Source organism: Hippocampus bargibanti, linkage group LG12 (genome assembly GCF_051943395.1).
Source record: "Hippocampus bargibanti isolate YZ-2025 linkage group LG12, ASM5194339v1, whole genome shotgun sequence".
NCBI classification, from domain to species: domain Eukaryota; kingdom Metazoa; phylum Chordata; class Actinopteri; order Syngnathiformes; family Syngnathidae; genus Hippocampus; species Hippocampus bargibanti.
The window spans coordinates 5,491,829-5,517,270 of NC_142745.1; the positions used below are offsets into that span (position 1 = coordinate 5,491,829).

The 25,442-nt window shown below is 39.5% G+C and overlaps 4 protein-coding genes across 4 annotated transcripts; 2 read left to right on the plus strand and 2 right to left on the minus strand.

The window, feature by feature from the left end:
* Window positions 1-1,141: 1,141 nt before the first annotated feature.
* Window positions 1,142-8,438, minus strand: mfap2 (microfibril associated protein 2). The gene is made up of 9 exons (XM_089010722.1): window positions 7,884-8,438; window positions 6,429-6,488; window positions 5,297-5,344; window positions 5,167-5,193; window positions 3,744-3,833; window positions 3,626-3,667; window positions 3,467-3,554; window positions 2,386-2,459; window positions 1,142-2,286 (listed from the first exon to the last, which is right to left on the minus strand). The coding sequence occupies exons 2-9, from the start codon at window positions 6,457-6,459 to the stop codon at window positions 2,180-2,182; spliced, it is 507 nt and encodes a 168-aa protein (XP_088866848.1). The 5' UTR covers window positions 6,460-6,488; window positions 7,884-8,438; the 3' UTR covers window positions 1,142-2,179.
* A 964-nt stretch (window positions 8,439-9,402) lies between these two features.
* sdhb (succinate dehydrogenase complex, subunit B, iron sulfur (Ip)) lies at window positions 9,403-13,297 on the minus strand. The gene is made up of 8 exons (XM_089010719.1): window positions 13,176-13,297; window positions 12,119-12,252; window positions 11,865-11,950; window positions 11,651-11,787; window positions 11,344-11,460; window positions 11,144-11,245; window positions 10,590-10,712; window positions 9,403-9,834 (listed from the first exon to the last, which is right to left on the minus strand). The coding sequence occupies exons 1-8, from the start codon at window positions 13,245-13,247 to the stop codon at window positions 9,754-9,756; spliced, it is 852 nt and encodes a 283-aa protein (XP_088866845.1). The 5' UTR covers window positions 13,248-13,297; the 3' UTR covers window positions 9,403-9,753.
* Window positions 13,298-13,555: 258 nt separating this feature from the next.
* Window positions 13,556-15,203, plus strand: mrpl20 (mitochondrial ribosomal protein L20). Its single transcript, XM_089010481.1, has 4 exons — window positions 13,556-13,767; window positions 13,902-14,012; window positions 14,486-14,563; window positions 14,725-15,203. The coding sequence occupies exons 1-4, from the start codon at window positions 13,681-13,683 to the stop codon at window positions 14,896-14,898; spliced, it is 450 nt and encodes a 149-aa protein (XP_088866607.1). The 5' UTR covers window positions 13,556-13,680; the 3' UTR covers window positions 14,899-15,203.
* A 639-nt stretch (window positions 15,204-15,842) lies between these two features.
* On the plus strand, window positions 15,843-24,655 carry atad3 (ATPase family AAA domain containing 3). Its single transcript, XM_089010716.1, has 16 exons — window positions 15,843-16,137; window positions 16,625-16,701; window positions 17,892-17,993; window positions 18,067-18,126; window positions 18,204-18,273; window positions 18,346-18,511; window positions 18,903-18,972; window positions 19,101-19,256; window positions 20,359-20,415; window positions 20,490-20,615; window positions 20,704-20,828; window positions 20,947-20,998; window positions 21,759-21,829; window positions 22,210-22,377; window positions 22,934-23,042; window positions 23,129-24,655. The coding sequence occupies exons 1-16, from the start codon at window positions 15,951-15,953 to the stop codon at window positions 23,534-23,536; spliced, it is 2,004 nt and encodes a 667-aa protein (XP_088866842.1). The 5' UTR covers window positions 15,843-15,950; the 3' UTR covers window positions 23,537-24,655.
* Window positions 24,656-25,442: the final 787 nt, after the last annotated feature.

Here is a 25,442-nt window from a genome sequence, read left to right on the forward strand (position 1 = left end):
TATACTTTTCAACTAAATAAGCCTTAAAACTACACACAACATACCTTATTCTATGTATAATACATGTGCTATTGTATTGTAATGCAAGAAATACACTGCATTGTATCATAAAGTCACTTTATTTACATTTGTGATGGTCATTGATGGCTTGATGGAATGGCGTTGGAGGTCGAAGGTCAAAGGGAATTGCTGTTTGGAAAGAGAGGCGCATTACATGACGACTGTAATTAAAGAAATAAACTGTGCTGTAAAATAGTTTTATTTACCTTTTTGATGGTCGTTGATGGTTTATGGAAGGAGAGTCACCTTCCATAAGGACTGTTGGTAACTTAACCTCTGGTGCTGTTCGGTCGTGTGCTTCCGCCAGCCGTGGTGGGTGTGTATTATGAAAATAGTGCTTATTATAAGGTTTAATTTTCATAAATTTGACGTTTGTAAGACAAAAAGTTTGTAAGTTGAGGTGTTTGTAAGTTGAGGTCTCACTGTACTCGGCAGGTGTACCTAATGTAGTGGCCACGAGGTGAATTTTAGCCTGCCTGTCATTTAAATAAAATATAAGCTATTTATCGTCTACATTCCAGCGATTATGTTAACAGGTGAAGAGCTGCAATACAGTTGCTAGAAAAAGTGAAAAGGTGATATTTACAAGACTAAATGCTATTTTAGTACTCACCATAAAGACTTACATGCTTTAGTTTGACAGAAAAGTCGTGTTTTTTAAATGCTAATTATTTCAATAGTATTAGCTTTCAATAGTATTAGCTCATTCAATAGTATTAGCTCATTGTATTAGCTCATAAATGCTGCAAGGGTTTCCCAAACATTTACTTGGACAGGGTTTCTCTCACGAATACACACACACACACACACACACACACACACACACACACACACACACACACACACACACACACACACACACACACACAAGACTTGTTTTCTCAGATTGAGAACACACACTGTATGTAAAATAATGACAAATAACATCGAATGTCAATGCCAACAAACATGAATCCATAAGCCTTTTGTTCATATAATAAAAGGGGTGAGACATTGGGAGATAATTAACACATGTACAGTATGTTTGTAACATCGAATAAACAATTGTGGAACCTTAAATGAGTCAGTCACGTGCTGAAAACCTGTTGTAAAAAAACACAAAAAATGTGTTTTCTTTTATTATCTGTTAATGGTGATAGTTTACAAAGCAGCAGTCGCGTTTTCGGACGCCATCTCAAAGCATTTTGTCATACGTTTCCTGCTCAAAAAGCTGAGTTCATCTTCTTGGCTGATGTCAGTGCCTGCTTTGACTGAATGACTTTGGTTTTTGTTACAGTATAAGAAAAAAAAAAAAACATACAAAGCACGTGATTAATACCATACAGGATGCAAAACATACCCGAGGGGGTCTCCCGCGGTGAGTCGCATCTTTTAATAAAGCACCAGTGTGACGAGTTTATAGCACCAGTGATTTGTTACAATCATCCCGCTTCTTTGGAGTATACTGATCCATACGCACAGGCTCATTATAAATGGAAGGCGAAAGAAATGACAAATAGGAAGAGGTGATCTTAACCATTCACTCAGCCTGTGAGTTCTGGGAAATAATGAACTCCAACTGTGATGCTTTTGGGTAGACTTTTTCTTCTGTAAAATAAACCACCTCCATCGTGTGTTCGCGATCCTGCTAGCTTTATGGATTTTTTAAAAAAAAGTTCAGTTTCGCCATAAATTGTCTTATTTATTTTAGGGTATTTTTGGGGCAATAGGAAGCGGTACAATATTGCATCAAACTGCTCTTTCACTTTTTGAAATGTATTTCTCTTGTTTTAAAATATGTTTAACAATTGAATGAAAAATTCCACAATGGTCTAAAAACATACCGAGGCACTATTTAGATCACAGGTGTCAAAGTCAAGGCCCCGGGGGCCAAATGTGGCCCGTCACATCATTTTTTTCGGCCCGCGAAAGCAAATCAAGCGTGTCAAGTGGGAACATTATTATTATTATTATTATTATTATTGTCATTTTTGGTCGTTTGACTCTAGCGGGAAAAAAATATGTGCCTTTGCTGAATAAAGTCGGGAGGGGGGGGGGGGTACTGCATTATAGGGCATATCAGTGAGGAAAGAGAAGAGTTGCAGTTGGTTGTAGTGTCTCGAGGTGGGTTTTTTATCCATCAGCAGCCACCACCGCAGCTTTTCCCGCAACTTGCCCCCATTGACGCGCAATGGCCGCTCAACGCTGCCACACCGCAGCGCGAGAACTGGTCTCGACACAAGTCCGCTATAGACAAGCGAGTTCCCGGTCAGAATACAGAATTTATATATATATATATATATATATATATATATATACATTTAAAATGAAAAGGAGTGGACTCACCTCTAAGCAGTTCTTCATGCGCACACACGGTCCTCACACACACTTCCCTGTTGATGACGTAGACACGCCTCAGACTGCAAAATAACAAAGAAACTGGTGAAGAACATTCAGATCATATCCCCCAGATTTTTTTTTTGCTTCATTTTTGGATTTGTGACTGTAAAGTGTCATTGAGAGCTTTGAAAGGACACTTAAAATGTAATGTATTATTATTATTCGTCTGTTTAAGCTCTCAGTCCTACAGGAATAGTCCATCGATGAAAAGGTTTTGCTGACGAAGCTTCTTGGATAAGAAGCAAAAGCTCCCACACCTTCAAAGAAGTACAGATGACAGCTGAAGAAACCTTATCATCAATATTATTATTATTATTATTATTATTATTATTATCATCATCATATTCATATATTGTCATATTGTTTATTATTTAGTTTTTTTTGGTTCTTTTGACTTCAAGATGGCGCCCCGAGAGCAGCTGCCTTTCCAGTAGCTCCTGTATTTTGTTTTTCTACTTCTTTCAATCCTTTCCTCTTTCTTTCATAACTTTGCTGCTGTGAAATGTAAATTTCTCCACTGCGAGACGAATAAAGTTACATCTGATCCGATTATTATTATTATATTATATTATATTATTATTATATTATATTATATTTTATTATGTGATGCCAACGGACTGATTTTTAATGATGCACTGACTGCAAAGGAACATAACTAAACTAAAATACAATAAAAATAATTTAATTAAAACAAAAAATAAAATACAAAAAATTACATTACATTCAATTTAATCAATAAAAAAAACATAATATACATGAATTAATCATAAAAAAAGAAATAAGCAAAAAAAAAAAGTTCTTCCTCCGACTACAGAGCCCAATGTCTTTAATGAAATAAATCTGAGTGTGTGCATGTTTGCATCTGTGAGTATTTAATCCCCCCCAAACTGAAATCCTCCAGGCCATGTTGGCTGACTGAGTTCAGATGGGCTTTCTGGCTAATAAATAGAAAATAGATGATGACACGGTTGGGGGATGCGCTGGTAAATAGCTAATCGCATGTAAGCGGTTCCACGTGCGAACCTACCTGTAAAAGCACAGGCTATTCAGGCACTGCTTGCATGGTTTGTGCACGGAGTAGAGTCTAGTGCATGGGTACTGCTCCTCTCTGCAATCTGGAAGTGTTGATACAAGCAACGCTTACAAAGAATCTCTCAATGAGAAGTCAACGAGTCCATTTTCTTACCGAGAGGACCGGGCTCCGTGGGCTCTGTTTCCAAATCAGTCTCTAATGTTCATGCGAAAGGAAAAGAAAACTCAGACTCATTTTCCAGATGGAAAAGTAAAGCTTTCACAAGACGTACCTGGTTTTTCTGCACGGATGGCGGGATCGATTCGAACCTGCTGCTGAAAATTTCCAGGACCGGAATAATGATTCTCAGAATCTGGAGTTTCTGAACCAAGGGAGACAAGGACTGTTTTAACTAAAAGATCCAGCGTATGATGCAGATGTTTACTCATGTCGTCTGTGCTTCAAAGAGAATATGTGATGCCAGCGTAATTGGCATCATCTGTGATCACTCCCACAGTGGTGCAAACCTCCCTTTGCCAGATGTACCGGACGACTTGCATTTGTTTGCTAAATTACACCAGTGAACTGTCTTTACTTTTTTGGTTTTCAGGTTTTTTGAGATATTTTCTTTTTTTTTTTAAGTTATTCATGCATTCGACAAGGCATTATAATTTATAATTTTAGAGGTTTCAGGTTAAGAAAAAAAAACCTGTGATATTAATATTAGGGGTTAGGTTCACAAACAGACTTCTTTTTATTATACTATATTGATATTAATAATTAATACCTTCATTTCGGAGATTCCGTTAGTGCCCCAAAAATGGTTTATATAACCTAATGAATGAATAAATAAATAAAAATACATTTTAGATAACTAAACAAATAATAAATAAATAAATAAACAGAAAACTACATATTACATGAATTAATTAATGAATGAGTACATAAATGAATAAATAAACAAAAATAAATAAATAAACAAGTAAACACATAAACAAACAAATAAATAAATAAGTACATAAATAAATAAAACATAACTAAATAGATGAATGAATAAATGTATACATGAATGAACAACTGAACAAGTAAATAAATAAATAAATGGAAAACTACATATTAAATGAATGAATGAATTAATGAATGAATACATAAATGAATAAATAAACAAATAAATAAGTAAACAAGTGAATAAATAAAACATAACTAAATAGATGAATGAATAAATGAATACATGAATGAATGAACAAATACATAAATAAATCCACACATAATAAATCAGTAAATGAATGAATAACTGAACAAATGAATGAATAAATAAATAAATAAACGAACGAACGAATGAATAAATAGAAAACGACATATTAAATGAATGAATGAATTAATGAATACATAAATGAATAAATAAAGAAACAAATAAATAAAATATAACTAAATAGAAGAATGAATACATGAATCAATGAACAAATACAGAAATAAATACACACATAACAAATAAGTAAATGAATGAATACACAAATAAATGAATAAATAAATAAATCTGGGTTTGACCAGTGCTTTATCGGCACTCACCTCCACGCAAGAAAAACCAAAACCCGAATAAATTTGGGAATGTCAGCGAATGAGTAAAATAATTGGGTATTGGGTATAATTCACGCCATACATATTGGGTATAATTCGGCCATACACTCTATTAGATGAATCAAAACATGCTTTACCTGGCAGATAATCGGGCCCATAGTCCTCTAGAAAAGAAAACAATACATTCATCAACACCGCTGACGTCATCTATGAGGACTGCATTTTTTCGATTCCAAGTGAAGAACAACACTGGTTTCATGAACTCACCAAGAAAAGGAAACTGTTCCTGGTATTGAGCCTGGGCCAGCAGCACAACTGTTGGGACGAATAACAAGACATGATAAGTAAGCACACTTGCCGTATTTCGGGTAGCTTTTATGTGTTCAAATTTGAGTTTGACGCACATTCGGTTGAACCCTATAAAAGCTGCTGCGTATTTAATGCCTATTTGGTTGAAATTAAAAGGATGTTAAATATTCATTGATCATTGTGCCTTTTGTACAGCCGCCCCCCATTTCAAGCTCAGATAACTCCAGACCCATATAACTTAGGAATTAACTCTTTTTTTCTGATGAAAGAATGCCCTCTGGAAAACTCTACCGCAACACATCTGCAACTGTGCTGACCTCCAATCCTTCAAATGAGTGCGAAAAACTCACCTGTTCAGCAGTGCTTTAAAAACCTTTACGTCTCTTTTACCAATGCTTCCCTTGAGATCTATTTTAATGTAAATTATGTATGCTTTTTTTTCAGGTGGACATTTTATTCTGCATTTTAAGCTCTTGTAAAGCGTCTTTGAGTGTGATGAAAAGCGCTTTCAAATTAAATGTATTATTATTGTTATTATTATTATTGATATAGTGCAAATTTCCTCATTATGGGACTATTAAAGGCTTTCTGATTCTGATAATAATATTAATAATAATAACAGCAACAATAACTACAATAACAACAATAATAATAATAATAATAATAATAATAATAATAATAATAATAATAATAATAATAACAATAACAATAACAATAAATAATAATAATAACAATAATAATAATAATAATAATAATAATAATAATAATAATAATAATAATAATAATAATAATAATAAAGAGAGTCTAAGGTTTCATGCGCTGCATTGAATGTTTATGTAGTCCTAAAAAACAATATTCTGTGGATCCTGCAATTTGACTGAAAATGACAAAAACCCTGGCACTCGAGTGGACATATTTTTGCACATATGGCAGTGAATTAAAAAATCGCATAGAAGCAAAATTCATAACTACCCATCAAAATAATCTGTGACAAGCGCTTACTTTAGCTATCATTTAATTTTGCAAGTGTGGCACGTGTCTTTCGAGTGTTCCAGAGGGCCACTTTATTAGGGACAAGATGGTGTGTTACCTGGCATGCAGATCAAGAGGAGGACTCTCATGGTCGCTCTCGGAGGTAATCACACTCTCACTGTGGAGGGAAAAAATGAATACATGAGAGCAGTATTTTTTGGGGGGGGCATGTCCTTTGAAACCTTTCAACCCCCCTATACACACACACACAGTTCTCTTCACCCCCTCTACTGGCCCCAGTAAAAGAAAATTAAATGGAGGGAGAGTTGGGGGGTGTATGACAGCAAGAATGTGGAAAGTCTCCCCTTCCTAAGAACAATTGCTCTGTTTTCCCACTTTTCTCCTCTGCAGCAGACAGTCTGTGGCTGCATTCCAGGAAAAGAAACGGCGAACCCCCGACACCCACTCTCTTATCCCCCACTCCCTTCCTCCTTGTCGTCTGCATCTACATCCCTCATTTCCCTTTTAACCCCCCCACGCCCCCCAATTTCACCCTATATTCTTCCTCGAAGCAAATGGGGTCTTGGTTGATTAAAAGGGCCTAAAAAGAGCAAGAGCATCAACATTCTGTCCACGTGAATGACATCGTTGACATTAAATCGAAAGCAGTCGCCTTTTAACATGAATGACGATGTTTTTCGACTGTGTGGAAAAAAATGTGGATGCTCCTCCTACATGTTCTCCTCTATGCTCTAGCATCATCCACACAATACAAAACATATTGACACATTTTGGGAGACGAACTGTAAATGACTACAAAGGGACTCGAAAAATGCATGAGGCATATCAGTGTGCCGTTTTTTTTGGACTGGGTTATAAACGTGGACTTCAGTTTAAGACAAATCACACATTTTTGGTGCACCCGCAATAAGGTAAATATTTAATTCCGTTCAAAATTGTTAAAAGATTAAATGTAACTGTTAACGCTGATATTAGCTTGCAATATTCTAACCTAACAATGCGCACATACACATAACCACAGACGAATTCCAATGGTGCATCACATTAGCATCAAAAGCCATTTGTTTTCACAAGCACACATCTGGGAGCTATTAACCCCGCCCTTCACCCTCTCTTTTCTTCACCAGAGACCCCCACAACCCCGTTCCTTCACATACATTTATGAACTAGATTCCCAGGGACAGAAACCACAAATGCTCTTGATTTAAAATAAAGCTTTTTTTTGTTTTTAAACTAAATAAATTTAAACCCGATTCAGCGCCCACCCCGCCTTTTTTTGTCCTCACTGACCCCCTTGTCTGGCAGTTTCCCTTGTTGGCAATCCCCTTGTAATTACTGCCGGGGGCTTAACTGTAGTTCCTCTTCCCTACAACCCCCCCCCCCCCCCCTACACCCCCAAGTGAAAACATGACCGCAACACCTCCATGTAAGTAAAGTTGACGTGCATTAAATATAATTGCTTCGTTTTTCAAGCCTCATCTAAATAAATGACAAACTACAAATGCATGCAGATGAGCAAAATAAAAAGAGGAGGGAAAGAATGGCCACTTACGAAAACTTTAGCTCAATGTACTTCGACCGTCTTCCACCTTCATGCGCCCCCCGTGAGTGCTGGAAGACTTTGCAGCGCCACATTGCACCACCCTAGCTTGTCAAGTCTCCTCCCCGTCCAGCCTCCCCCGTGAAAGCACGCGAGCTGGCCCCGCGTCTGCAGGCGTCAAAAGCAGCTCACGGACCCAGAACAGACCATAATCAAGTACTTTTGTGGGAAATGATCTGGATTGGATTATACAGTATTAAACTCCAGAATTAGGAGAGAAGGGGATTATTTATAATAATAATAAAATATTTCATTTATAAGTGCCTCTCAAAACTCTCAAGGTCACTTTACAGTCACAGGATAAGTTTTTCTGTGGGTGAGCAGCAGCAGCCACAAGCACCAGCGTTCACTCACCCCGGAAGTAACTCAAATAGATCGATAGAAAGCTAGCTAGGTAGCTATATACCTATGAGGTATACCACGAAAGAGGATTTAGGTCCTCTGGGAGGGACTAGACCAAAACACTTATGACGATTGACACATTTGCAACATGTTCTCCCTTAAAGGACAACCGACGTCACTTTTTTGGTTTCTTAACTGACATCAGAAAAAACGTTTTATAGCATCTAAAATACCCAAAACACGCAGTATGGTATTTTTATTCAAAATGCAAAACACCAATAAAAATGACTTAAAGTGTCCAAAATCTGCAAAAAAAAATGAGCTGCGAATTGTGCATTTTCAGAAAGTCCCGCCCCCAGTTCGTGACGTCACGCCAAGACGTCTTGCATTTCTGGAGAATCAAAACAATTGCTTCAGATTCGGAGAATATGCTTTCTTGTTACACATCCAGTTATGAATATGATTCAAATAGTTCTGAAGAGGAAAGCATACATGTTTGCAATCCATGCATGCCATTTTGAGGCAACATCGGGAGAAAAGGATCACCAGAAAAGAGGCACAAAATAGCGACCTCCGTTTCCACAGGCTGATAAATTCCTTATATGGAGCTTGGACACCCTCTTCTGGGGGCTTTTGGGTGGAACACAAGGTTTTCAGACCAAACAATACAGCAAAATACATTGACGTGATGGAAGGACTGCGACTATGTGTCTTTTTTTTGGTCAGGGGCGTTCCTTTAGTGACATCACGTACGGACTCGTCACCAACTCAAAAACAAGACTTCCTGAATATTCAGCGCGAGTCTTAAAACGTAAAATATAGCTATATGCGGTGGAATCTTTGTAAAATGCGCTCAGTAGAAGTCATTTGATGTGATTTTACAAATTATGGACACAACTTGTCCTTTAAGTCCAACTCAGCAGAAGAGTGGAGTGGTTTGGAAACGCTTTCCACACCATCATGAATAAGGATTTCGACATTTTGTTTTACATGAAACTCACTGATGACCTGTAAATTTTTTGTTATCGGTGCCTGTGAGATCAGAGTGGCAGTGTATAAAAAAAAGGTCTTTCGAAATTCACTTCTCCCAACCCTTTCGGATAAAAGACAAGCGCCACAAAACAGCAGCTGGATGCTATTTCCATGATTTATTCACGCCAAGGGGGAGTGTTATAAGATCTGAAAGAACATTCACACACTTTGTCCCAAATGGCTGCAAAGTCGATGTTGCCAACAACAACAAGAGCAACGTTGTCTCCCAAATACACAAACAAAATGGTGTCGAATGTCGGAAACACCTGGTAGGGTACACGTAGAGAAGACCCTTTCATTCTGTACACGTGCAATTAAGACGGACACTCACACACGAGAGTTTGTGTGACATAAATGTACAAATCCGTCTTAGGCCAGTCAAGAAGGATGTTTTGGAATTAATTACAGGGAAAATTATGATATCAAGTACAGGAGGACACCTGGGTGCTCAAACAGCAGCTGCTTTCTTTTCCTTATAGGTGGCCATCATCTTCTTGATCTCCGCTATGGCTTTCCCGGGGTTCAGGCCCTGCGAGCGCAAATTGGGCGGCAGTTAACCGTCACGCCCACATTTGAAGGAGCAAAACACCAATAAAAATGACTTAAAGTGTCCAAAATCTGCAAAGAATTGAGCTGCGAATTGGGCGTTTTCAGAATGTCCCGCCCCCAGTTCGTGACGTCACGCCAAGACGTCTTGCATTGCTGGAGAATCAAAACAATGGCTTCAGATTCGGAGAATATGCTTTCTTGTTACTCATCCAGTTCTGAGTATGATTCAAATAGTTCTGAAGAGGAAAGCATACATGTTTGCAATCGATTAAATAATTTATTCCGTGCCATTTTGAGGTGACATTGGGAGGAAATGTCTCACCCAAAAAGAGGCAGAAAATGGCCACCGAGCTCCTGTGAGGAATGAATCAGCCCGTTTCCACAGGCTGATAAATTCCTTTTACATGGAGCTTGGACGCCCTCTTCTGGCTCTTTCTGGTGCAACACAAGGTTTTCAGACCAAACAAACATTGACGTGATGAAAGGACTGCTACAATGTGTCCTTTTTTCGGTCAGGGGCGTTCCTTCAGTGACGTCATGTACGGACTCGTCACCAACTCAAAAACAAGACTTCCTGAATATTCAGTGTGAGTCTTAAAACGTAAAATATAGCTATATGCGGTGGAATCTTTGTAAAATACGCTCAGTAGAAGTCATTTGAAGCCATTTTACAAATTATGGAAACTCCTTGTCCGGAGATGTTGGTTGTCCTTTAAGCGTTCCCGCATGTTTTACCTTGGGGCACGTCTTGGTGCAGTTCATGATGGTGTGGCAGCGGTAGAGAGAGAAGGGATCCTGCAGTTTGGACAGACGCTCCTCTGTGAAGTCGTCCCGTGAATCGATCATCCAGCGATACGCCTGGAAAACGGCGATGTGGTGGACACATTGTTCGCATCGTCAAATCTCGGTTTTCAACCATAATCTATTCCAGAAACCTATTTGAAAACTAATGTGTTTGCAAACCAAAACAACACTTCCCATTGTAATCAATGTAAAAATGTGTAATCTGTTCCAAGTCTACAAAACATGCAATTGGGATTTGTGTTCCTGTATTCTTTTTACGGAGCGGCCCCTGGTGGCTCATACTGAGATGACACAGACCTGGAACATTTTTGTGATTCAGCTTCCAGCAAATATCGCCACTCGGAATTGGTGAGAACTCAAATGCAAGTATTTTTTTGGCCTCTTATCAATATAAATGATATCAATTAGATTTTCTTTTATCCCAACAAATCTCTGGTTGACAAGTATCACCAAACAGATTTTGGTTGACGTATAGAAGTGCAAACCTGCATGAGCACGGCGGGTCCGAGGTATTTGTCTCCATTCCACCAGTAGCTGGGGCAAGAGGTGCTACAGCAGGCGCAAAGGATACACTCGTATAGCCCGTCCTGTGCAAGATAAAAAGGATCACAGATAAATCCTAAATGTCATAGCACCTGCGTTATGGTTAGTGGATGACAAAGCAGAATTGAAAGATGGGACGTGCCAGTTTCTGTCTATCCTCCACAGACTGTGTGTACTGCTCTTTGCCTTCCCGGGACTCATCCTTCTTCTTCAGGTAGGGCTCAATGGACTTGTACTGAGCGTAGAAGTTGCTCATGTCCTGTGACACAAAGTTCGGTCATTTTAAATGTCGCCTCCTATTCTATACACTAAGTCTACAAACAACACTGGTCAATGGCAAATTGTAATCAGAGATGTGTCCCTAAATGTATTTATTTTAAATGACAGCTTGTATTTTGTAAATCGGGTCACTCGTATCTTAGGTGATACGGTTAGGATGGTATACTCACAGGTACCAGGTCTTTAACCACATACATATGTGGAAGGGGGTAAATCTTGGTAGCTTTGCTGAGATTAGTGTCAATCTTGTTGAGGCAGGCCAGTGTGTTTCCACCATTGATGTTCATTGCGCACGAACCACAGATACCTGCGTTGACAAGTCCGTCAGAGACACCTCACCACAGACAGTAATTATGTTCTGAAATCAAACTTCAGAAGAGAAACCTTCTCTGCAAGAGCGACGGAAAGTCAGCGTGGAGTCCATTTCATTTTTAATCTTGATTAAGGCATCAAGAACCATTGGCCCACATCTACAAGAAGGATAAATGCAAAGGAACATATTTGAACCTCTGAAGCTGAACACAATTTGTTCAACAGGCCGGTTTCCCAAATGCAAGACTTTGGATGTGGCACTGTATTTAGGATAACACTTATTGCGCTGCAGCTGCCACTATCTTGAATTTGGGTCAGTGACTCACGTGTTCAGGTCGATGTCAAAGGTCTGCATGCGAGGCTTGTCTCCTGGAGTGTCTGGGTCCCATCTGTACACTTGGAATTTCTTAATTCTTGGCTGTGCTGCTGGAGCGGCTGCTGTCTGCGCATAACGCACTGCCTGCCGTAACATAAAGCGATATTTCATACAAAGAAAAAAAACTGAAATATAACAAGTCAGATGTTCATAATTTACATTACAAGCAGCTCTCAGCACACCACTGAACAAAAAAAGGAATACTTATCTATTGAAATTGGGCTTGCATTGTATACTGGCCACTGCAAAATCACTGCAATACTCAATCGGGAAAAGTGAGCTCTTGTTTATGTTTCTTTTCATCTAAGGCATCACTACTTTTACTTTTTCAGCAATGGGATTTGGGTAATGTATACTGTAAAACACTTTGAGGCCAGAATTTTCGTATTGCACCAAGACTAATTTAAATCCTGATTATTTTCTCTTAATTTCCATACAAATTTCGGTGCCGTTTATTTAAGGTAAAAGTTATTTTTCTCTTGTAAAAGGGCAACATGTTACTATACTGGTACGACACGTCGCTAGCATACACGGTAGACAGAAGAACACAGGCGCACTAATAAACAATCATTTTGGGCCAATTGAATGAAAATTGATAACTCCATGCGGATACACGATAAAGGATTAGAGCACAAACACATCATTATTGGTGATTCATTAATATGTAAATGTAAAAGTTTTTGAGGGAGGTGGTTTCTTACGAGCATGAATGATGTCGCGTCGTGTTTATGTAACATTTAAATAACTGGTAGCATGCCGCTACTCCAAATTAAGAGAATTGTGCCTATTATTATTATTATGATTGCAATTGAGTAACATTCGCTATGCAGTGCTCAGTTTATAAAAACACGACAATTAAAGCTAAAATTCAGGATGGTTAGCTAATAGCTAGTAGCAGGCAGACTCCGTAATCCTGTTTTTCAACCGAGTTAACTAATTGCAAAGCAATACTTTTTAATTTGGAGGGGGGGGGAACCCATAACAGTCGTTGATAAATTTGATCATACCTCTAAAACAGCTGAGGAGCGGAACGCCAATACACCACAGCGGTTCAAGGACGTGAGAGTAGCTACGGACATGTTTGGGGTTTCTGTTCTGCTGACCTCCACTTCCTCTACGCCCCACAATCCAACGCTGTTACGTCACGAGTTGCTGAGGGCACTTGCTTTTGCATCATTATAGCCCGGATTTTAGTACAGCCCGCCCACCCTTGTCTACACTCCCCACATACTTTTGCGACATAATTATATATTATTCACACAAATATATCATTTTTAAATTCGCTTAAATTTTATTTTGATCAAAATAAAAAACTACCAATGTAATATTAACAATGACAATTCTTAAACGGAGTTTCACTGTGTGAAAATCAAACGCACCAAGTGTAGTGGTGCCTCTTGTGTGCAGCTTCCCCCCAGTTGCCGCAGCTCGTGGGGCTCAGGAAGATTTTGCGTAAGGTCACTCTCAACTCCGTGGCCTTATTTTGTGTAAGACTTTTGTAAGGATCCAAAAATGGTATTCCTGACGTTGTCCAGATGGATTAGAAGCCGTGGACCCGATAGATACTGGAAGGTTCAAGAACTTCTCAAGCATGCACGGGTAAGACACGAACGTGATACAGTATTCTTTTTCACGTTTGTATTACCAGTCCCATGCGATCACACGCAGCGTGATTCAATGATGTATTTAAAATGTGAAGATCATCATATAGGATTCTCGACGTTTGTTTGAAGCATTTCAGAGGCAGAAAGAACCGCTGTTACAGTCTGGCCGTACGAGCTGTCAGGAGGGCGTTTGTCTACGCTACTAAAGGGCGAAGGCTGAAGAAACGCAACATGAGAACGGTGAGATGTTCATTTTTTGAATTATTTGACTTATCCTTTGGAACATAAAGCTCATATTTGTCAGATTTATTAATGTAACAAGAACGGTAGTGTGAGAAATGTTGTAAGATTAGTGTCACGTAGATGTATTCAAACCGAAACCCAAAACCATCAATGTGGACCAGATGATAAACCAGCACATACAGTATATGAAGAGATCCTGCTGGGTTTGCATCGTTTAGTGTAAGAATTGTGACAGGACAATACACCTGTTCATAATAACCATTCAAGTATAGTTTAATTAAACTTTCATGTGCACGGCATTTGATTTAATCCTTAAGTAGTTTTGAAAACATTTTATTTTTTCTTATCAATACAATTTTAGCATTATGAAGGTATCTCGGGAGAAACTGTGTGAACCAGGCATATTACAAGAAGCTAAGTTATTTATTGATGTTGACGAACAACATCGTCCCTTGTTTTTCGTCTTCTAGCTTTGGATCACACGTATTGCTGCAGCTTCCAGAGAGCACGGCATGAAGTATCCTGCTTTCATGTGCAACCTAACAAAGGTTGGTTTCTTTAAATAGTCAAATTCAAGTGTGCCTGGATATATAAATAACAAAACCTCGCACTTTTGTCTTTGTATCGCCAGAATATATGTGAAACCTCTTGGTTTGGATCGCATTAGATTATGCACTAGTAATGTTCCATCTGGTCTTTCTATGAACAGAGCAGTGTTCAGCTCAACCGACGGGTTCTCAGTGATCTGGCCATCACAGAACCTCGGTCATTCCTCGCCCTCGCCAAGCTTGCCAGGACCCGGCAACAAGAAGGCTTCTGTGCAGCGCTGGGTGATGGCAAAGAACCTCCCGGTATCTTTTCACGCGTGGTTGTGCAACAGTAGTGAATGCCTACTGTAAAAATGTTGAGTGGATACATACATGTTGTTGTTTTTTTAAGCAGTTGTTTGCAGCACGAGAGGTTTGATAAATTTCATTTTGTGAATGTATCAATCTCCATACCACAATTTTAATTACGAATAATAATGACGTGTGTCCACATTTGATACTGCCATTAAATTGGAACAATTACTCTGGTTAGTGTCGAGCCGAAATGCCTGGTTATCATTTTGTCCCCTTTCTGTCAATATGTATTTCTCATACAATTGTCTTTTGAATGTTCAGTTCTTAATAAATGTTTTGCTATCCAGTACAATTTGTTTTGTGCATTTGTAATTGGATTGAATTGAATTGGAATTGGATTTGCCTTTATTAGTCTCAGTGGAGAAATTTACATTTCACAGCAGCAAAGTGATGAAAGGAATGAAAGTAGAAAAACAAAATACATATAATAATAATGGATGTTTACATTAGACCGGTACATCTGTTTGCAAGATATGTTGTGCAAAACTGACTTAAACATTTATTACCTGGGCATGAGGATGAAATTTAGAGGTCAACTTCAATACCCCTGTTAAGGTCATACTGCAGTTTCCCTGCGAAGTTTCAGCCAAAAGCCCAATAACTAGCTCTTTTTGAAGAATGTATACACATATAATCATTCAATGGGTATTTAAATAAATAGTTACAAAGCACGACAGAAACACGTTTATCCAGGAATGTAAATGTTTGACTTTTTGTACCGGCAGGCCTAATGCAAATTACCCACATGACACCAGTTCGTATTAAGATTGTCCCATAACGCCTTCCATATCCTTTTCTGGGTGGGATCATCTGAATGACGTCAACAGATACAACAACCAATGACAATAAGGAATACACATCGTGAGCCAATCATCATCCCTTTTACTCAACGACACAACCCCTTTCCACTGCGCATGCCCCGAAATCTAGTGAGTGGCACGCGCGTGGAGGAAGTACATTGACAGAGCTTTGGACGTTTTTCCTCGTATCTCCACTTAGAACTGGCCAAATTTAACCTTATTCACTCCCGAAGATGTCGTGGTTGTTCGGCTTGAACAAGGGGCAACCAGAGCCTCCCCCCGGGATGCCGGTTCAGCCTCCTCCGCCGCCGGCTGGTGGCTCAAGCGGCGGGGGAGATAAACCCAAGGACAAATGGAGTAACTTCGACCCCACCGGGCTGGAACGGGCTGCACAGGCGGCCAAAGATCTCGACAAGTCTCGTAAGTGTTCAGAAAAGAATGTGTCTTTACATTGGTGAACGCTTATTAAACGCCATTAATATAACATCTGTGTTTCCTTTGGATTTTGTCACTTTGATATCGAGGCCCAGCACTGACAACCCTCACTTATTCAGCAAGAATATGCGTCATTTTAGCCAAATGATGATCCCCCCCCCCCCTGTACTAATCCATCGCCATTCAAACTCGCAGCATGTTCAAAGGTCGTATTGTCATGAAACTCAAAACCAGCTTTAAAAAAAGGCGACATCTACTCCTGGCAAAGCATTAATTATCTCTTAGATATATGGTGTTGCTTAGCAAACACAGACACATTTGAGTCCATTCAAATGTATATGACCAAGAGTCTCAAAGGGCTTCACCGACGGGATTTCCCACAAGTAAAAACTTTAAAGAAAACCCACTCCAGGTTGAAAAAGACGACCATTCTGATTTCATGTCCTGTCCTTTTTTCCCCACCTACATACAGGACATGCTAAAGAAGCTCTGGAATTGGCTCGCATGCAGGAGCAGAGCACCCAGATGGAGCACCAGAGTAAAATTAAGGTACTGCAGAAGAAACGATCGGCGTTCATGACCTCATACTCGGTCCACTTCATGTCCTTTAGTTTGATAGTTTGTGACAGTTGCTGTTTGAATGTTATGAAATGGACTGTAAATTTCCATCTATTGATTGCACTGGTTAATCTGCTCATAGTTTATATATGCAAATACAGTAAAGTCTCGTTATATCGATATTCAAGGGAGTCCGAAAAAATATCGATATAACCGGGACTATCGATATATCCGACCCTGTTTGCATGTAATTTTCTCCGTGCGTGCATAGAAATAGTATCGATATAACCGGGACTATCGATATAACGAGACTTTACTGTACAAGAAAATGAATTTTGCTGTTGGAAATACAGTGAGACCTCAACTTACGAACTTAATTGGTTCCCAGACAGAGTGTGTAAGGCGAAAAGTGTGTATCTAAAAAAAAAAAAATCCCATAGGAAACCATTAAAATGGGAATAATCTGTTTCCGGGTTCCCATAAAATATACTTTTCAACTAAATAAGCCTTAAAACTACACACAACATACCTTATTCTATGTATAATAAATGTGCTATTGTATTGTAATGAAAGAAATACACTGCATTGTATCATAAAGTCACTTTATTTACATTTGTAATTGTCATTTATGGCTTGATGGAATGGTGTTGGAGGTCAAAGGGAATTGCTGTTTGGAAAGAGAGGCGCATTACATGACGACTGTAATTAAAGAAATAAACTGTGCTGTAAAATAAAGTTTTATTTACCTTTTTGATGGTCGTTGATGGCTTATGGAAGGAGAGTCACCTTCCATAAGGACTGTTGGTAACTTAACCTCTGGTGCTGTTCGGTCGTGTGCTTCCGCCGAAGATCACTCCGCCAGCCGTGGTGGGTGTGTATTATGAAAATAGTGCTTATTATAAGGTTTCATTTTCATAAATTTGACGTTTGTAAGACAAAAAGTTTGTAAGTTGAGGTGTTTGTAAGTTGAGGTCTCACTGTAAGTGGAAACAACAGATAGGAACAAAAATATTGCCTGTGCCATAGCTAAATCCACAAAAAAGGCCACAATAGTCCAATTTCTTCAATTTCTTCTTAAATGGCAAGGTCGATTGCCTTAATATTTAAAGCTGCCTTGGAGGTATTTTGTCACCTTTGAGCTGAGCAGACCAAAATGCAAATCTATTTTTCCACTATGACAGGAGTATGAAGCAGCTGTGGAACAGCTGAAGGGTGACCAGATCAAAATCCAAGGTGAGGAGAGGAGGAAAACTCTGAATGAGGAATCCAAGCAGCATCAAGCAGTGAGTTTTGTGCCGCTTTCGTACCCTCACCCCCTTCTTTCACCTGAAACTAATTCCCTCCCGTCTTCATCAGAGGGCTCAATACCAGGACAAGCTAGCCAGGCAGCGCTATGAGGACCAGCTCAGACAACAGGTGAGCTGTCCTGATTTACTTTAACGGTCTTCTACTTTGAAATAGTATTGCAAACAGTTTGTCTATGTTCCACTCAGCAAATGTTGAATGAGGAAAACCTTCGCAAGCAGGAAGAGTCGGTTCAGAAACAGGAAGCCATGAGGAAAGGTGTGTGTGTGCGATTAGGTACCCGGCGATTAGCTGGAGGTTGGCACGATTTTGTTTTTTCTTTCGTGACAGCGACCATTGAGCACGAGATGGAGCTAAGGCATAAAAACGAGATGCTGCGTATTGAGGCTGAGTCCAAGGCACGCGCTCGCGTGGAGCGAGAAAACGCTGATATCATACGCGAGCAAATCCGCTTGAAGGCCGCCGAGCACAGGCAGACGGTCCTGGAGTCCATCAAGTAAGATGTGTTTACTTTACAGCTAGCTATTGAGCTAGCTATTATGCTTGCTGCTATCTATAGAGCAAGCTATCTATCGCAATTGCTATCTATCAACCTCGCTAGCTATCTATAGAGCAAGCTATCTATCGCGATTGCTGTCTATCGACCTAGCTATCTTTTGAATGAGCTATCTATCGAGCTAGCTACCTTGCTACCTATCGAGCTAGCTACCTAGGTACTTATCAAGCTAGCTACCTATTGAGATAGCTACCTATCGAGCTAGCTTCTTAGCTATCTATCGAGCTAGCTACTTTGCTACCTATCCAGCTAACTACCTATCTATGTAAGACACTTAATTCAATGTGATGCATATCATATTGATATTACAAACATACACTGTCATTTTTAGGACAGCAGGGGCCGTATTTGGAGAAGGATTCAGAGCATTTGTGTCAGACTGGGACAAAGTCACGGCCACGGTGAGTCATGAACATTGGAGCCAATTTGACCAAAAGTGAGGTTTTTTTTTTCTATGCTTGTCTGTGACTGTAAAGTGTTCAAAAAAAATTAAAAAGCCCTTTAGATCACACAAAAACTGGTCTTCCAGGTGGCTGGTTTGACCCTTTTAGCCGTAGGGGTGTATTCAGCCCGCAATGCCACCGGAGTGGCGGGACGTTATATCGAAGCGAGACTGGGGAAGCCGTCTTTGGTGCGAGAGACGTCCCGCTTCACTGTGGGGGAGGCCATCAAGCATCCTGTCAAGGTTGGATTTTTTTTTAAAAGCACAACCGATGTCACTTTTTTGTTTCTTAACTGACATCAGAAAAACATCTAAAATACCTAAAACACGCAGTATGATATTTTTAGTCAAATGCAAAACACCAATAAAAATGACTTAAAGTGTCCAAAATCTGCAAAAAAAATGAACCCGGAAGTGGCCAGTTTCCGAAGGTCCCGTCCCCAGTTCGTGATGTCACGCCAAGACGTCTTGCCTTGCTCGAGAATCAAAACAATGGCTTCAGATTCGAAGAATATGCTTTCTTGTTACACATCCAGTTATGAATGTGTTGCTTTGTGTAAGCGGGTTCGGTAAATGATACAACTTCTGGATAGAGTTGAGGTTCTTTATTAGGACGGCTGTGTTGGTTGGAGGGTGAAGGCAATTGACATGTGTCGCTCTCGTAGGCTCTCATCAGACTGACTTGCAGCAGCGCGCATGCTCCTTTGATCTAAAGCCAGGCATCACTAGTAGAACATGCAAATACGATTTGCTCATATCATTACAATGAATATGATTCAAATAGTTCTGAAGAGGAAAGCATACATGTTTGCAATTGATTAAAGAATGTATTCCATGCCATTTTGAGGTATCTGGGGGGCGGGAAATGTAGCACAAAAAGAGGGAGAAAATGGCGACAAAACTCCTGTAAGGAATTAATCAGCCCGGTTCCACAGGCTGATTAATACCTTACATGGAGCTTTGTCGCCCTCTTCCGCCTCTTTTTTGGTGCTACACTAAGTTTTCAGACCAGCCAAGTACAGCCAAATGCATTGACGTGATGGAAGGACTGCTACAATGTGTCCTTTTTTTTTTGGTCAGGGGCGTTCCTTCAGTGACGTAACGTACGGACTCGTCACCAACTCAAAAACAAGATTTCCGGAATATTCAGAGCGAGTCTTAAAATGTAGCTATATGCGGTGGAATCTTTGTAAAATACGCTCAGTAGAAGCCATTTGAAGCCATTTTACAAATTATGGACACAACTTGTCCGGAGACGTCGGTTGTCCTTTAAGTTTAGATGCCAATCCTGTATTTAATCTATGCACCTTTTTTTGATCTTTGTCAAATTTGTTCGGCTTTTCAGACAGCCAAAAGGCTGAAGAGCAAACCTCAGGATGCCCTGGAAGGAGTTGTGCTCAATGTAAGAATCATACGGCCTCATCAAAATGATGGCAAGTTCAAGAAATGGTCGTAACAATTAGTTTGACCTCCTAGCCGACGCTGGAGGAGCGCGTGCGTGACATTGCCATAGCAACAAGAAACACCAGGCAGAACAACGGCCTCTACAGGAACATCTTAATGTACGGACCCCCGGGCACCGGCAAGACGCTGTTTGCTAAGGTACGTGTTGGATGCTGGCACGTTTTCAAAAAAAAGAATCACACGAAAAAGAGCTTTGGCTGTGAATTGTTGTTTCTGTTTTGAGTAGAAGCTGGCAATGCATTCTGGGATGGATTACGCAATCATGACCGGTGGTGACGTCGCCCCGATGGGCCGTGATGGCGTGACCGCCATGCATAAAGTATTTGATTGGGCCAACACGAGCAGGCGAGGGTAAGATGCCTGACACATGAGGGGTGGGGGGGGGGGGGGGGGAATTAATAAATGAAACCTGGTCACTTTATTTATTTATTTATGTCATTCTTATGATATCATGTTTGTGCTTTTATAGCCTCCTGTTGTTTGTTGACGAAGCTGACGCATTCCTTCGTAAGAGATCGACTGTAAGTTTGGATGCTTGCGATTTATTTGTCACTTTTATCTGTTTTAGATTTTCTCGAGAGAACGTCTCCTTTGCCCAATTGAACAAGTTGTTTATTTTTAATTTTAATTAATTCTACATTTGTATTCCAAACTAGCTCACTCAGATGTGGCCAAACTTGTGCAAAAATTATATATATATATTTTTAAATCCACTAATGGCCCAGGAGGTCATTTGAAACAAAACAACAATCTAATTCACACCCATCTAAAATAGACATGCACCATTTTTAGCTTCTTCTTCTTCTTCTTCTTCTTCTCCTCATTATTATTATTATATTTGTTGTTATTATTATTGTTGTTGTTATTATTGTTAGTGTTATCGTTTTTGTTATTATTATTATTACTACTATTATGACAAAAAGGATACATGATGGGCACATTTAAGTGCAATAAAAGTCATGAATCGTGAAATATATTTAAATTAACACATTTTGAGAATAAAACAAAATCAATGCAACATAGAAAACGTTTTACATTGATAAAATAATAAAAATATTTTAAAATAAATGTGAATCAATAACATTTATTTAAAAATATTCACATTGATTTGATTGAGATCTTTGAAAATCAGATGACAAACTATTGAATGTGTTACAGCAACAATAATAATAATAATAATAATAATAATAATAATAATAATAATAATAATAAATGATGATGATGACACAGTAATAATAAGGACATTTTATTTGACCAAACAAGACTTTTTTTTTTCCTTAGGAGAAGATCAGTGAAGATCTCCGAGCCACTTTAAATGCATTTTTGTATCGCACAGGAGAGCAGAGCAACAGGTAAAGTCCGTTCAGTACTTCCAAAGATTCCACTTTGTAACTCTTGCTTACATCTCTAATTAACCGTATTTCCCGGTGTGTAAGGCGCACCTAAAAGCCTTCATTTTCTTTAATAGATGACCCTGCGCCTGTGCTTCCGGGTGCATATCATTACCCCAGCCTCTACTGTAGCATTTTATAAAATGTGGTGTGCCTTATATTTGGGAAACTTTTATATATTTCTATATTTGGAAAAGTTTTGTTATTCATTGAAGGTGCGCTTTATATATGGAAAAAGTTTGAAAATACACCATTCATTGGGGGTGCGCCTTATACTCCAATGCGCCTAATACACCAGAAAATACGGGTATTCAGCTTTTCTTGTTTTACATCCCGTCCAGATTCATGTTGGTGTTGGCCAGTAACCAACCAGAGCAATTTGACTGGGCCATTAACGACCGGATAGATGAAATTGTCAATTTTGCTCTGCCGGGGCTTGAGGAGAGAGAGAGACTGGTGCGCTTGTACTTTGACAGATATGTGCTGGAGCCCGCCACTGGGGGGAGGCAGTGAGTACAAAGTTTGTCTTCTCCTACAACAGCGATTGCATACTTGTCAACTTGTACGCTTTCACTGAACAGTCAAACCTCGGTTTTCGAACGTCCCAGTTCTCGTCCAATTTAGTTTGCAACCAAAAATTGTGGCTTTTTTATGCCCCGTCTACAACCGAAATTCGGTTCTCAACCAAACAGCGCACCGCAATGCACCACTCCGCTTCCATATACCTGACGTCCTTGTGTCGTACCTTCTTCATTGTAACCGGCACATTAGTATTGTTGAATAAAGTTTTTTTTTTTTTAACGAAAAAGCAGACGTGTTTGGTTGAGATCTCCGCAAATCGGATGTTATTTTCGTGTAGCTTTCCATTGTACTTTCCAGTACTATCGATATAACCGATATAACGAGACTTTACTGTATATGAAATACACACAAATAGCAAAACACACCCTGAACACAAACATGACAAATGCAGAAGAGCCTTTGTTTCCTTTTCAAAATGGAGCTGCTTCAAAACCATATCCAAGATAGTTACGATTGTCATTTGTGTGAACGTATCTTCTGCAGGAGGATGAAACTGGCGCAGTTTGATTATGGTAAGAAATGCTCTGAAATCGCAAAGCGGGCAGAAGGCATGTCCGGTAGAGAGATCTCCAAATTGGGAGTAGCCTGGCAGGTACGGCCTTAAAAGTTATAAATCAGTCCCTTCATAATCTGCCATCGTCTTCATCGCTGTGTTTTAAATTGTAACGCTGTCTTCAGGCGGCGGCATATTCTTCCGAGGACGGCGTACTTACGGAGGCCATGATCGACACCCGCGTGGACGACGCCGTCAAGCAGCACCGGCAAAAGATGGATTGGCTGAGTACGGAAAAAGAGGCTCAGACCAAGACACTTACGCCTCCACCGGCAGGGGGCGCCGCAGGCAAAATGGGTTTTAATCTGCCACTTGGCGAGACGTCTCAGGCTCAAGAGGTGGTCGCCTCACTCTTGGTCAATAAGATGAAGCAAGAAGGTGACTGTATACTTCAAGAGAGGTCAGCAGAGTCTCAAATTGCTCCCAGAGTCAAACTGGACTGTGAAGAAGCCCACTTAGAACGTTTAGAGCAGGGCGTCGAAGAGAAAGTGGAGAAAAGTGACCCTGCACCAAAAGATGGAACTCCAGTTTGAGTCAGATTGTTTTGATGAATGTGAAAGATTCTGAATCATGTCTACGTGTATTCACACATGTTGGACTTTGTCTTATGGAAGGAAGGAAACTAACCGGTGTAGAAATATTTGTCTGTCTGTAACAACATCAAGATTTAAAGGACAACCGACATCACTTTTTTGTTTCCGAACTGACATCAGAAAAACGTCTTATAGCATCTAAAATTACCCAAAACATGCAGTACGATATTTTTATTCAAATGCAAAACACCAATAAAAATGACTTAAAGTGTCCAAAATCTGCAAAAAAATGAGCTGCGAATTGGGCATTTTCAGTAAGTCCCGCCCCCAGTTCGTGACGTCACGCCAAGACATCTTGCATTGCTGGAGAATCCAAACAATGGCTTCAGGTTCGGAGAATATGCTTTCTTGTTACACATCCAGTGACGAATATGATTCAAATAGTTCTGAAGAGGAAATCATACATGTTTGCAATCGATTAAAGAATTTATTCTGTGCCATTTTCAGGCAATAGGGGTGGGGGAAATGTAGTCCCAAAAAAGAGGCAGAAATGGCGACAGAGCTCCATGTAAGGAATTAATCAGCCTGTTTCCACAGGCTGAGTAATTCCTTACATGGAGCTTTGTCGCCCTCTTTTGCCTCTTTTTGGTGCAACACGAAGTTTTCATTCCAAACAAGTACAGCAAAATGCATTGACGTGATGGAAGGACTGATACAATGTGTCCTTTTTTCGGTGAGGGGCATTTCTTCAGTGACGTAACGCGAAGTCTCGTCACCAACTCAAAAACAAGACTTTCGGAATATTCGGAATCTTTGTAAAATACACTCAGTAGAAGTCATTTGAAGCCATTTTACAAATTATGGACACAACTTGTCCGGAGACGTCAGTTGTCCTTTAACCTATTTGGGTTTTTATAACCATTAACAATTGATGTGCATTTTGTGTATGTCGTCATTGCTGGAATAATGGATTCTTTCTCACACTAAACGAATGCTAAGACAGTCGCCACCGGCAATTCCAATGATGTGATGACATCAGATACAATCATTCATGTTCTGAATAAAAGTAGACAGATTTCAAGTTTAAAAACACAAATGCGCCTCAGTCATGTTGATGAAATGAAATGAAGATAAAATGTTGAGAAAATCCAAATGGCTACTTTGTGATTTTACTGGAAATAGCACATCCTGATGAAATTAAATAATAAAATCAGCAAATATGACTAAAATGTGTATAACATTGAAAAATATATTTTATTAATTGATTACATAATTACTAATGCTTGGATTCAATTGAGAAGCAATGAAAAATTTTACATTGGTATATACAAATATCTTGTACAGAAAGATTCGAATAGCACAACCACAGAGGTTTCAGATGAACACAAAAATTGACCTCCATGCAAACTCAATCTAATATTTACAAGTGCTAAATGAAACGGTGAAAAAAAAAGAATATAATGAGCCACAAATAGTCCTTAGATACATTTAGTATATTCCTCTGTACAAATCAGGCACTGTGAGCTGACAATGCATCATTTTGACACATACAAAAGAAATCGTATGCCCTGAACGACATATCTAAGTAAGTCAACAGCACACATTGCCTCAGAGAGGCCGAGCTTTGGTTATTCACCAGCTCGACCTTTTAACTTAAGTCATCTAAATCACAAAACAACAGCATTTCTCAGTTCATTTTTCTCCCCCATTCGCACCTTCATAAAACACATCCCGAGTTCCAAGTGGCAAATAAAAAAGTTGACATGAAAATGAAACAATTAATGAAAAATAGATCATCTGGAGGGGAGGGCGAGAAAAAAAAACTACATAATCATGTTTAGGAGTCTGCACAGAGCAAAATGGTGGGGCTGGGCACTCCCTGAGGAGGCATGGCTGACCTTGGCTT

Excerpts from the sequence above, each read along its gene's own strand:
- atad3 (XM_089010716.1), top strand. The coding sequence starts at position 15,951 with ATGTCGTGGTTGTTCGGCTTGAACAAGGGGCAACCAGAGCCTCCCCCC. Across the intron at positions 16,702-17,891 it reads AGCACCAGAGTAAAATTAAG|GAGTATGAAGCAGCTGTGGA; the intron begins GTACTGCAGAAG and ends CCACTATGACAG. Across the intron at positions 18,512-18,902 it reads ACGGTCCTGGAGTCCATCAA|GACAGCAGGGGCCGTATTTG; the intron begins GTAAGATGTGTT and ends TGTCATTTTTAG.
- mrpl20 (XM_089010481.1), top strand. The coding sequence starts at position 13,681 with ATGGTATTCCTGACGTTGTCCAGATGGATTAGAAGCCGTGGACCCGAT. Across the intron at positions 13,768-13,901 it reads AACTTCTCAAGCATGCACGG|CATTTCAGAGGCAGAAAGAA; the intron begins GTAAGACACGAA and ends GTTTGTTTGAAG. Across the intron at positions 14,013-14,485 it reads AGAAACGCAACATGAGAACG|CTTTGGATCACACGTATTGC; the intron begins GTGAGATGTTCA and ends TTCGTCTTCTAG.
- sdhb (XM_089010719.1), bottom strand. The coding sequence starts at position 13,247 with ATGTCCGTAGCTACTCTCACGTCCTTGAACCGCTGTGGTGTATTGGCG. Across the intron at positions 12,253-13,175 it reads GCTCCTCAGCTGTTTTAGAG|GCAGTGCGTTATGCGCAGAC; the intron begins GTATGATCAAAT and ends ATGTTACGGCAG. Across the intron at positions 9,835-10,589 it reads GCACCAAGACGTGCCCCAAG|GGCCTGAACCCCGGGAAAGC; the intron begins GTAAAACATGCG and ends TTGCGCTCGCAG.
- mfap2 (XM_089010722.1), bottom strand. The coding sequence starts at position 6,459 with ATGAGAGTCCTCCTCTTGATCTGCATGCCAG. Across the intron at positions 3,555-3,625 it reads CACGGAGCCCGGTCCTCTCG|ATTGCAGAGAGGAGCAGTAC; the intron begins GTAAGAAAATGG and ends CAACACTTCCAG. Across the intron at positions 2,460-3,466 it reads AATAGCCTGTGCTTTTACAG|TCTGAGGCGTGTCTACGTCA; the intron begins GTAGGTTCGCAC and ends GTTATTTTGCAG.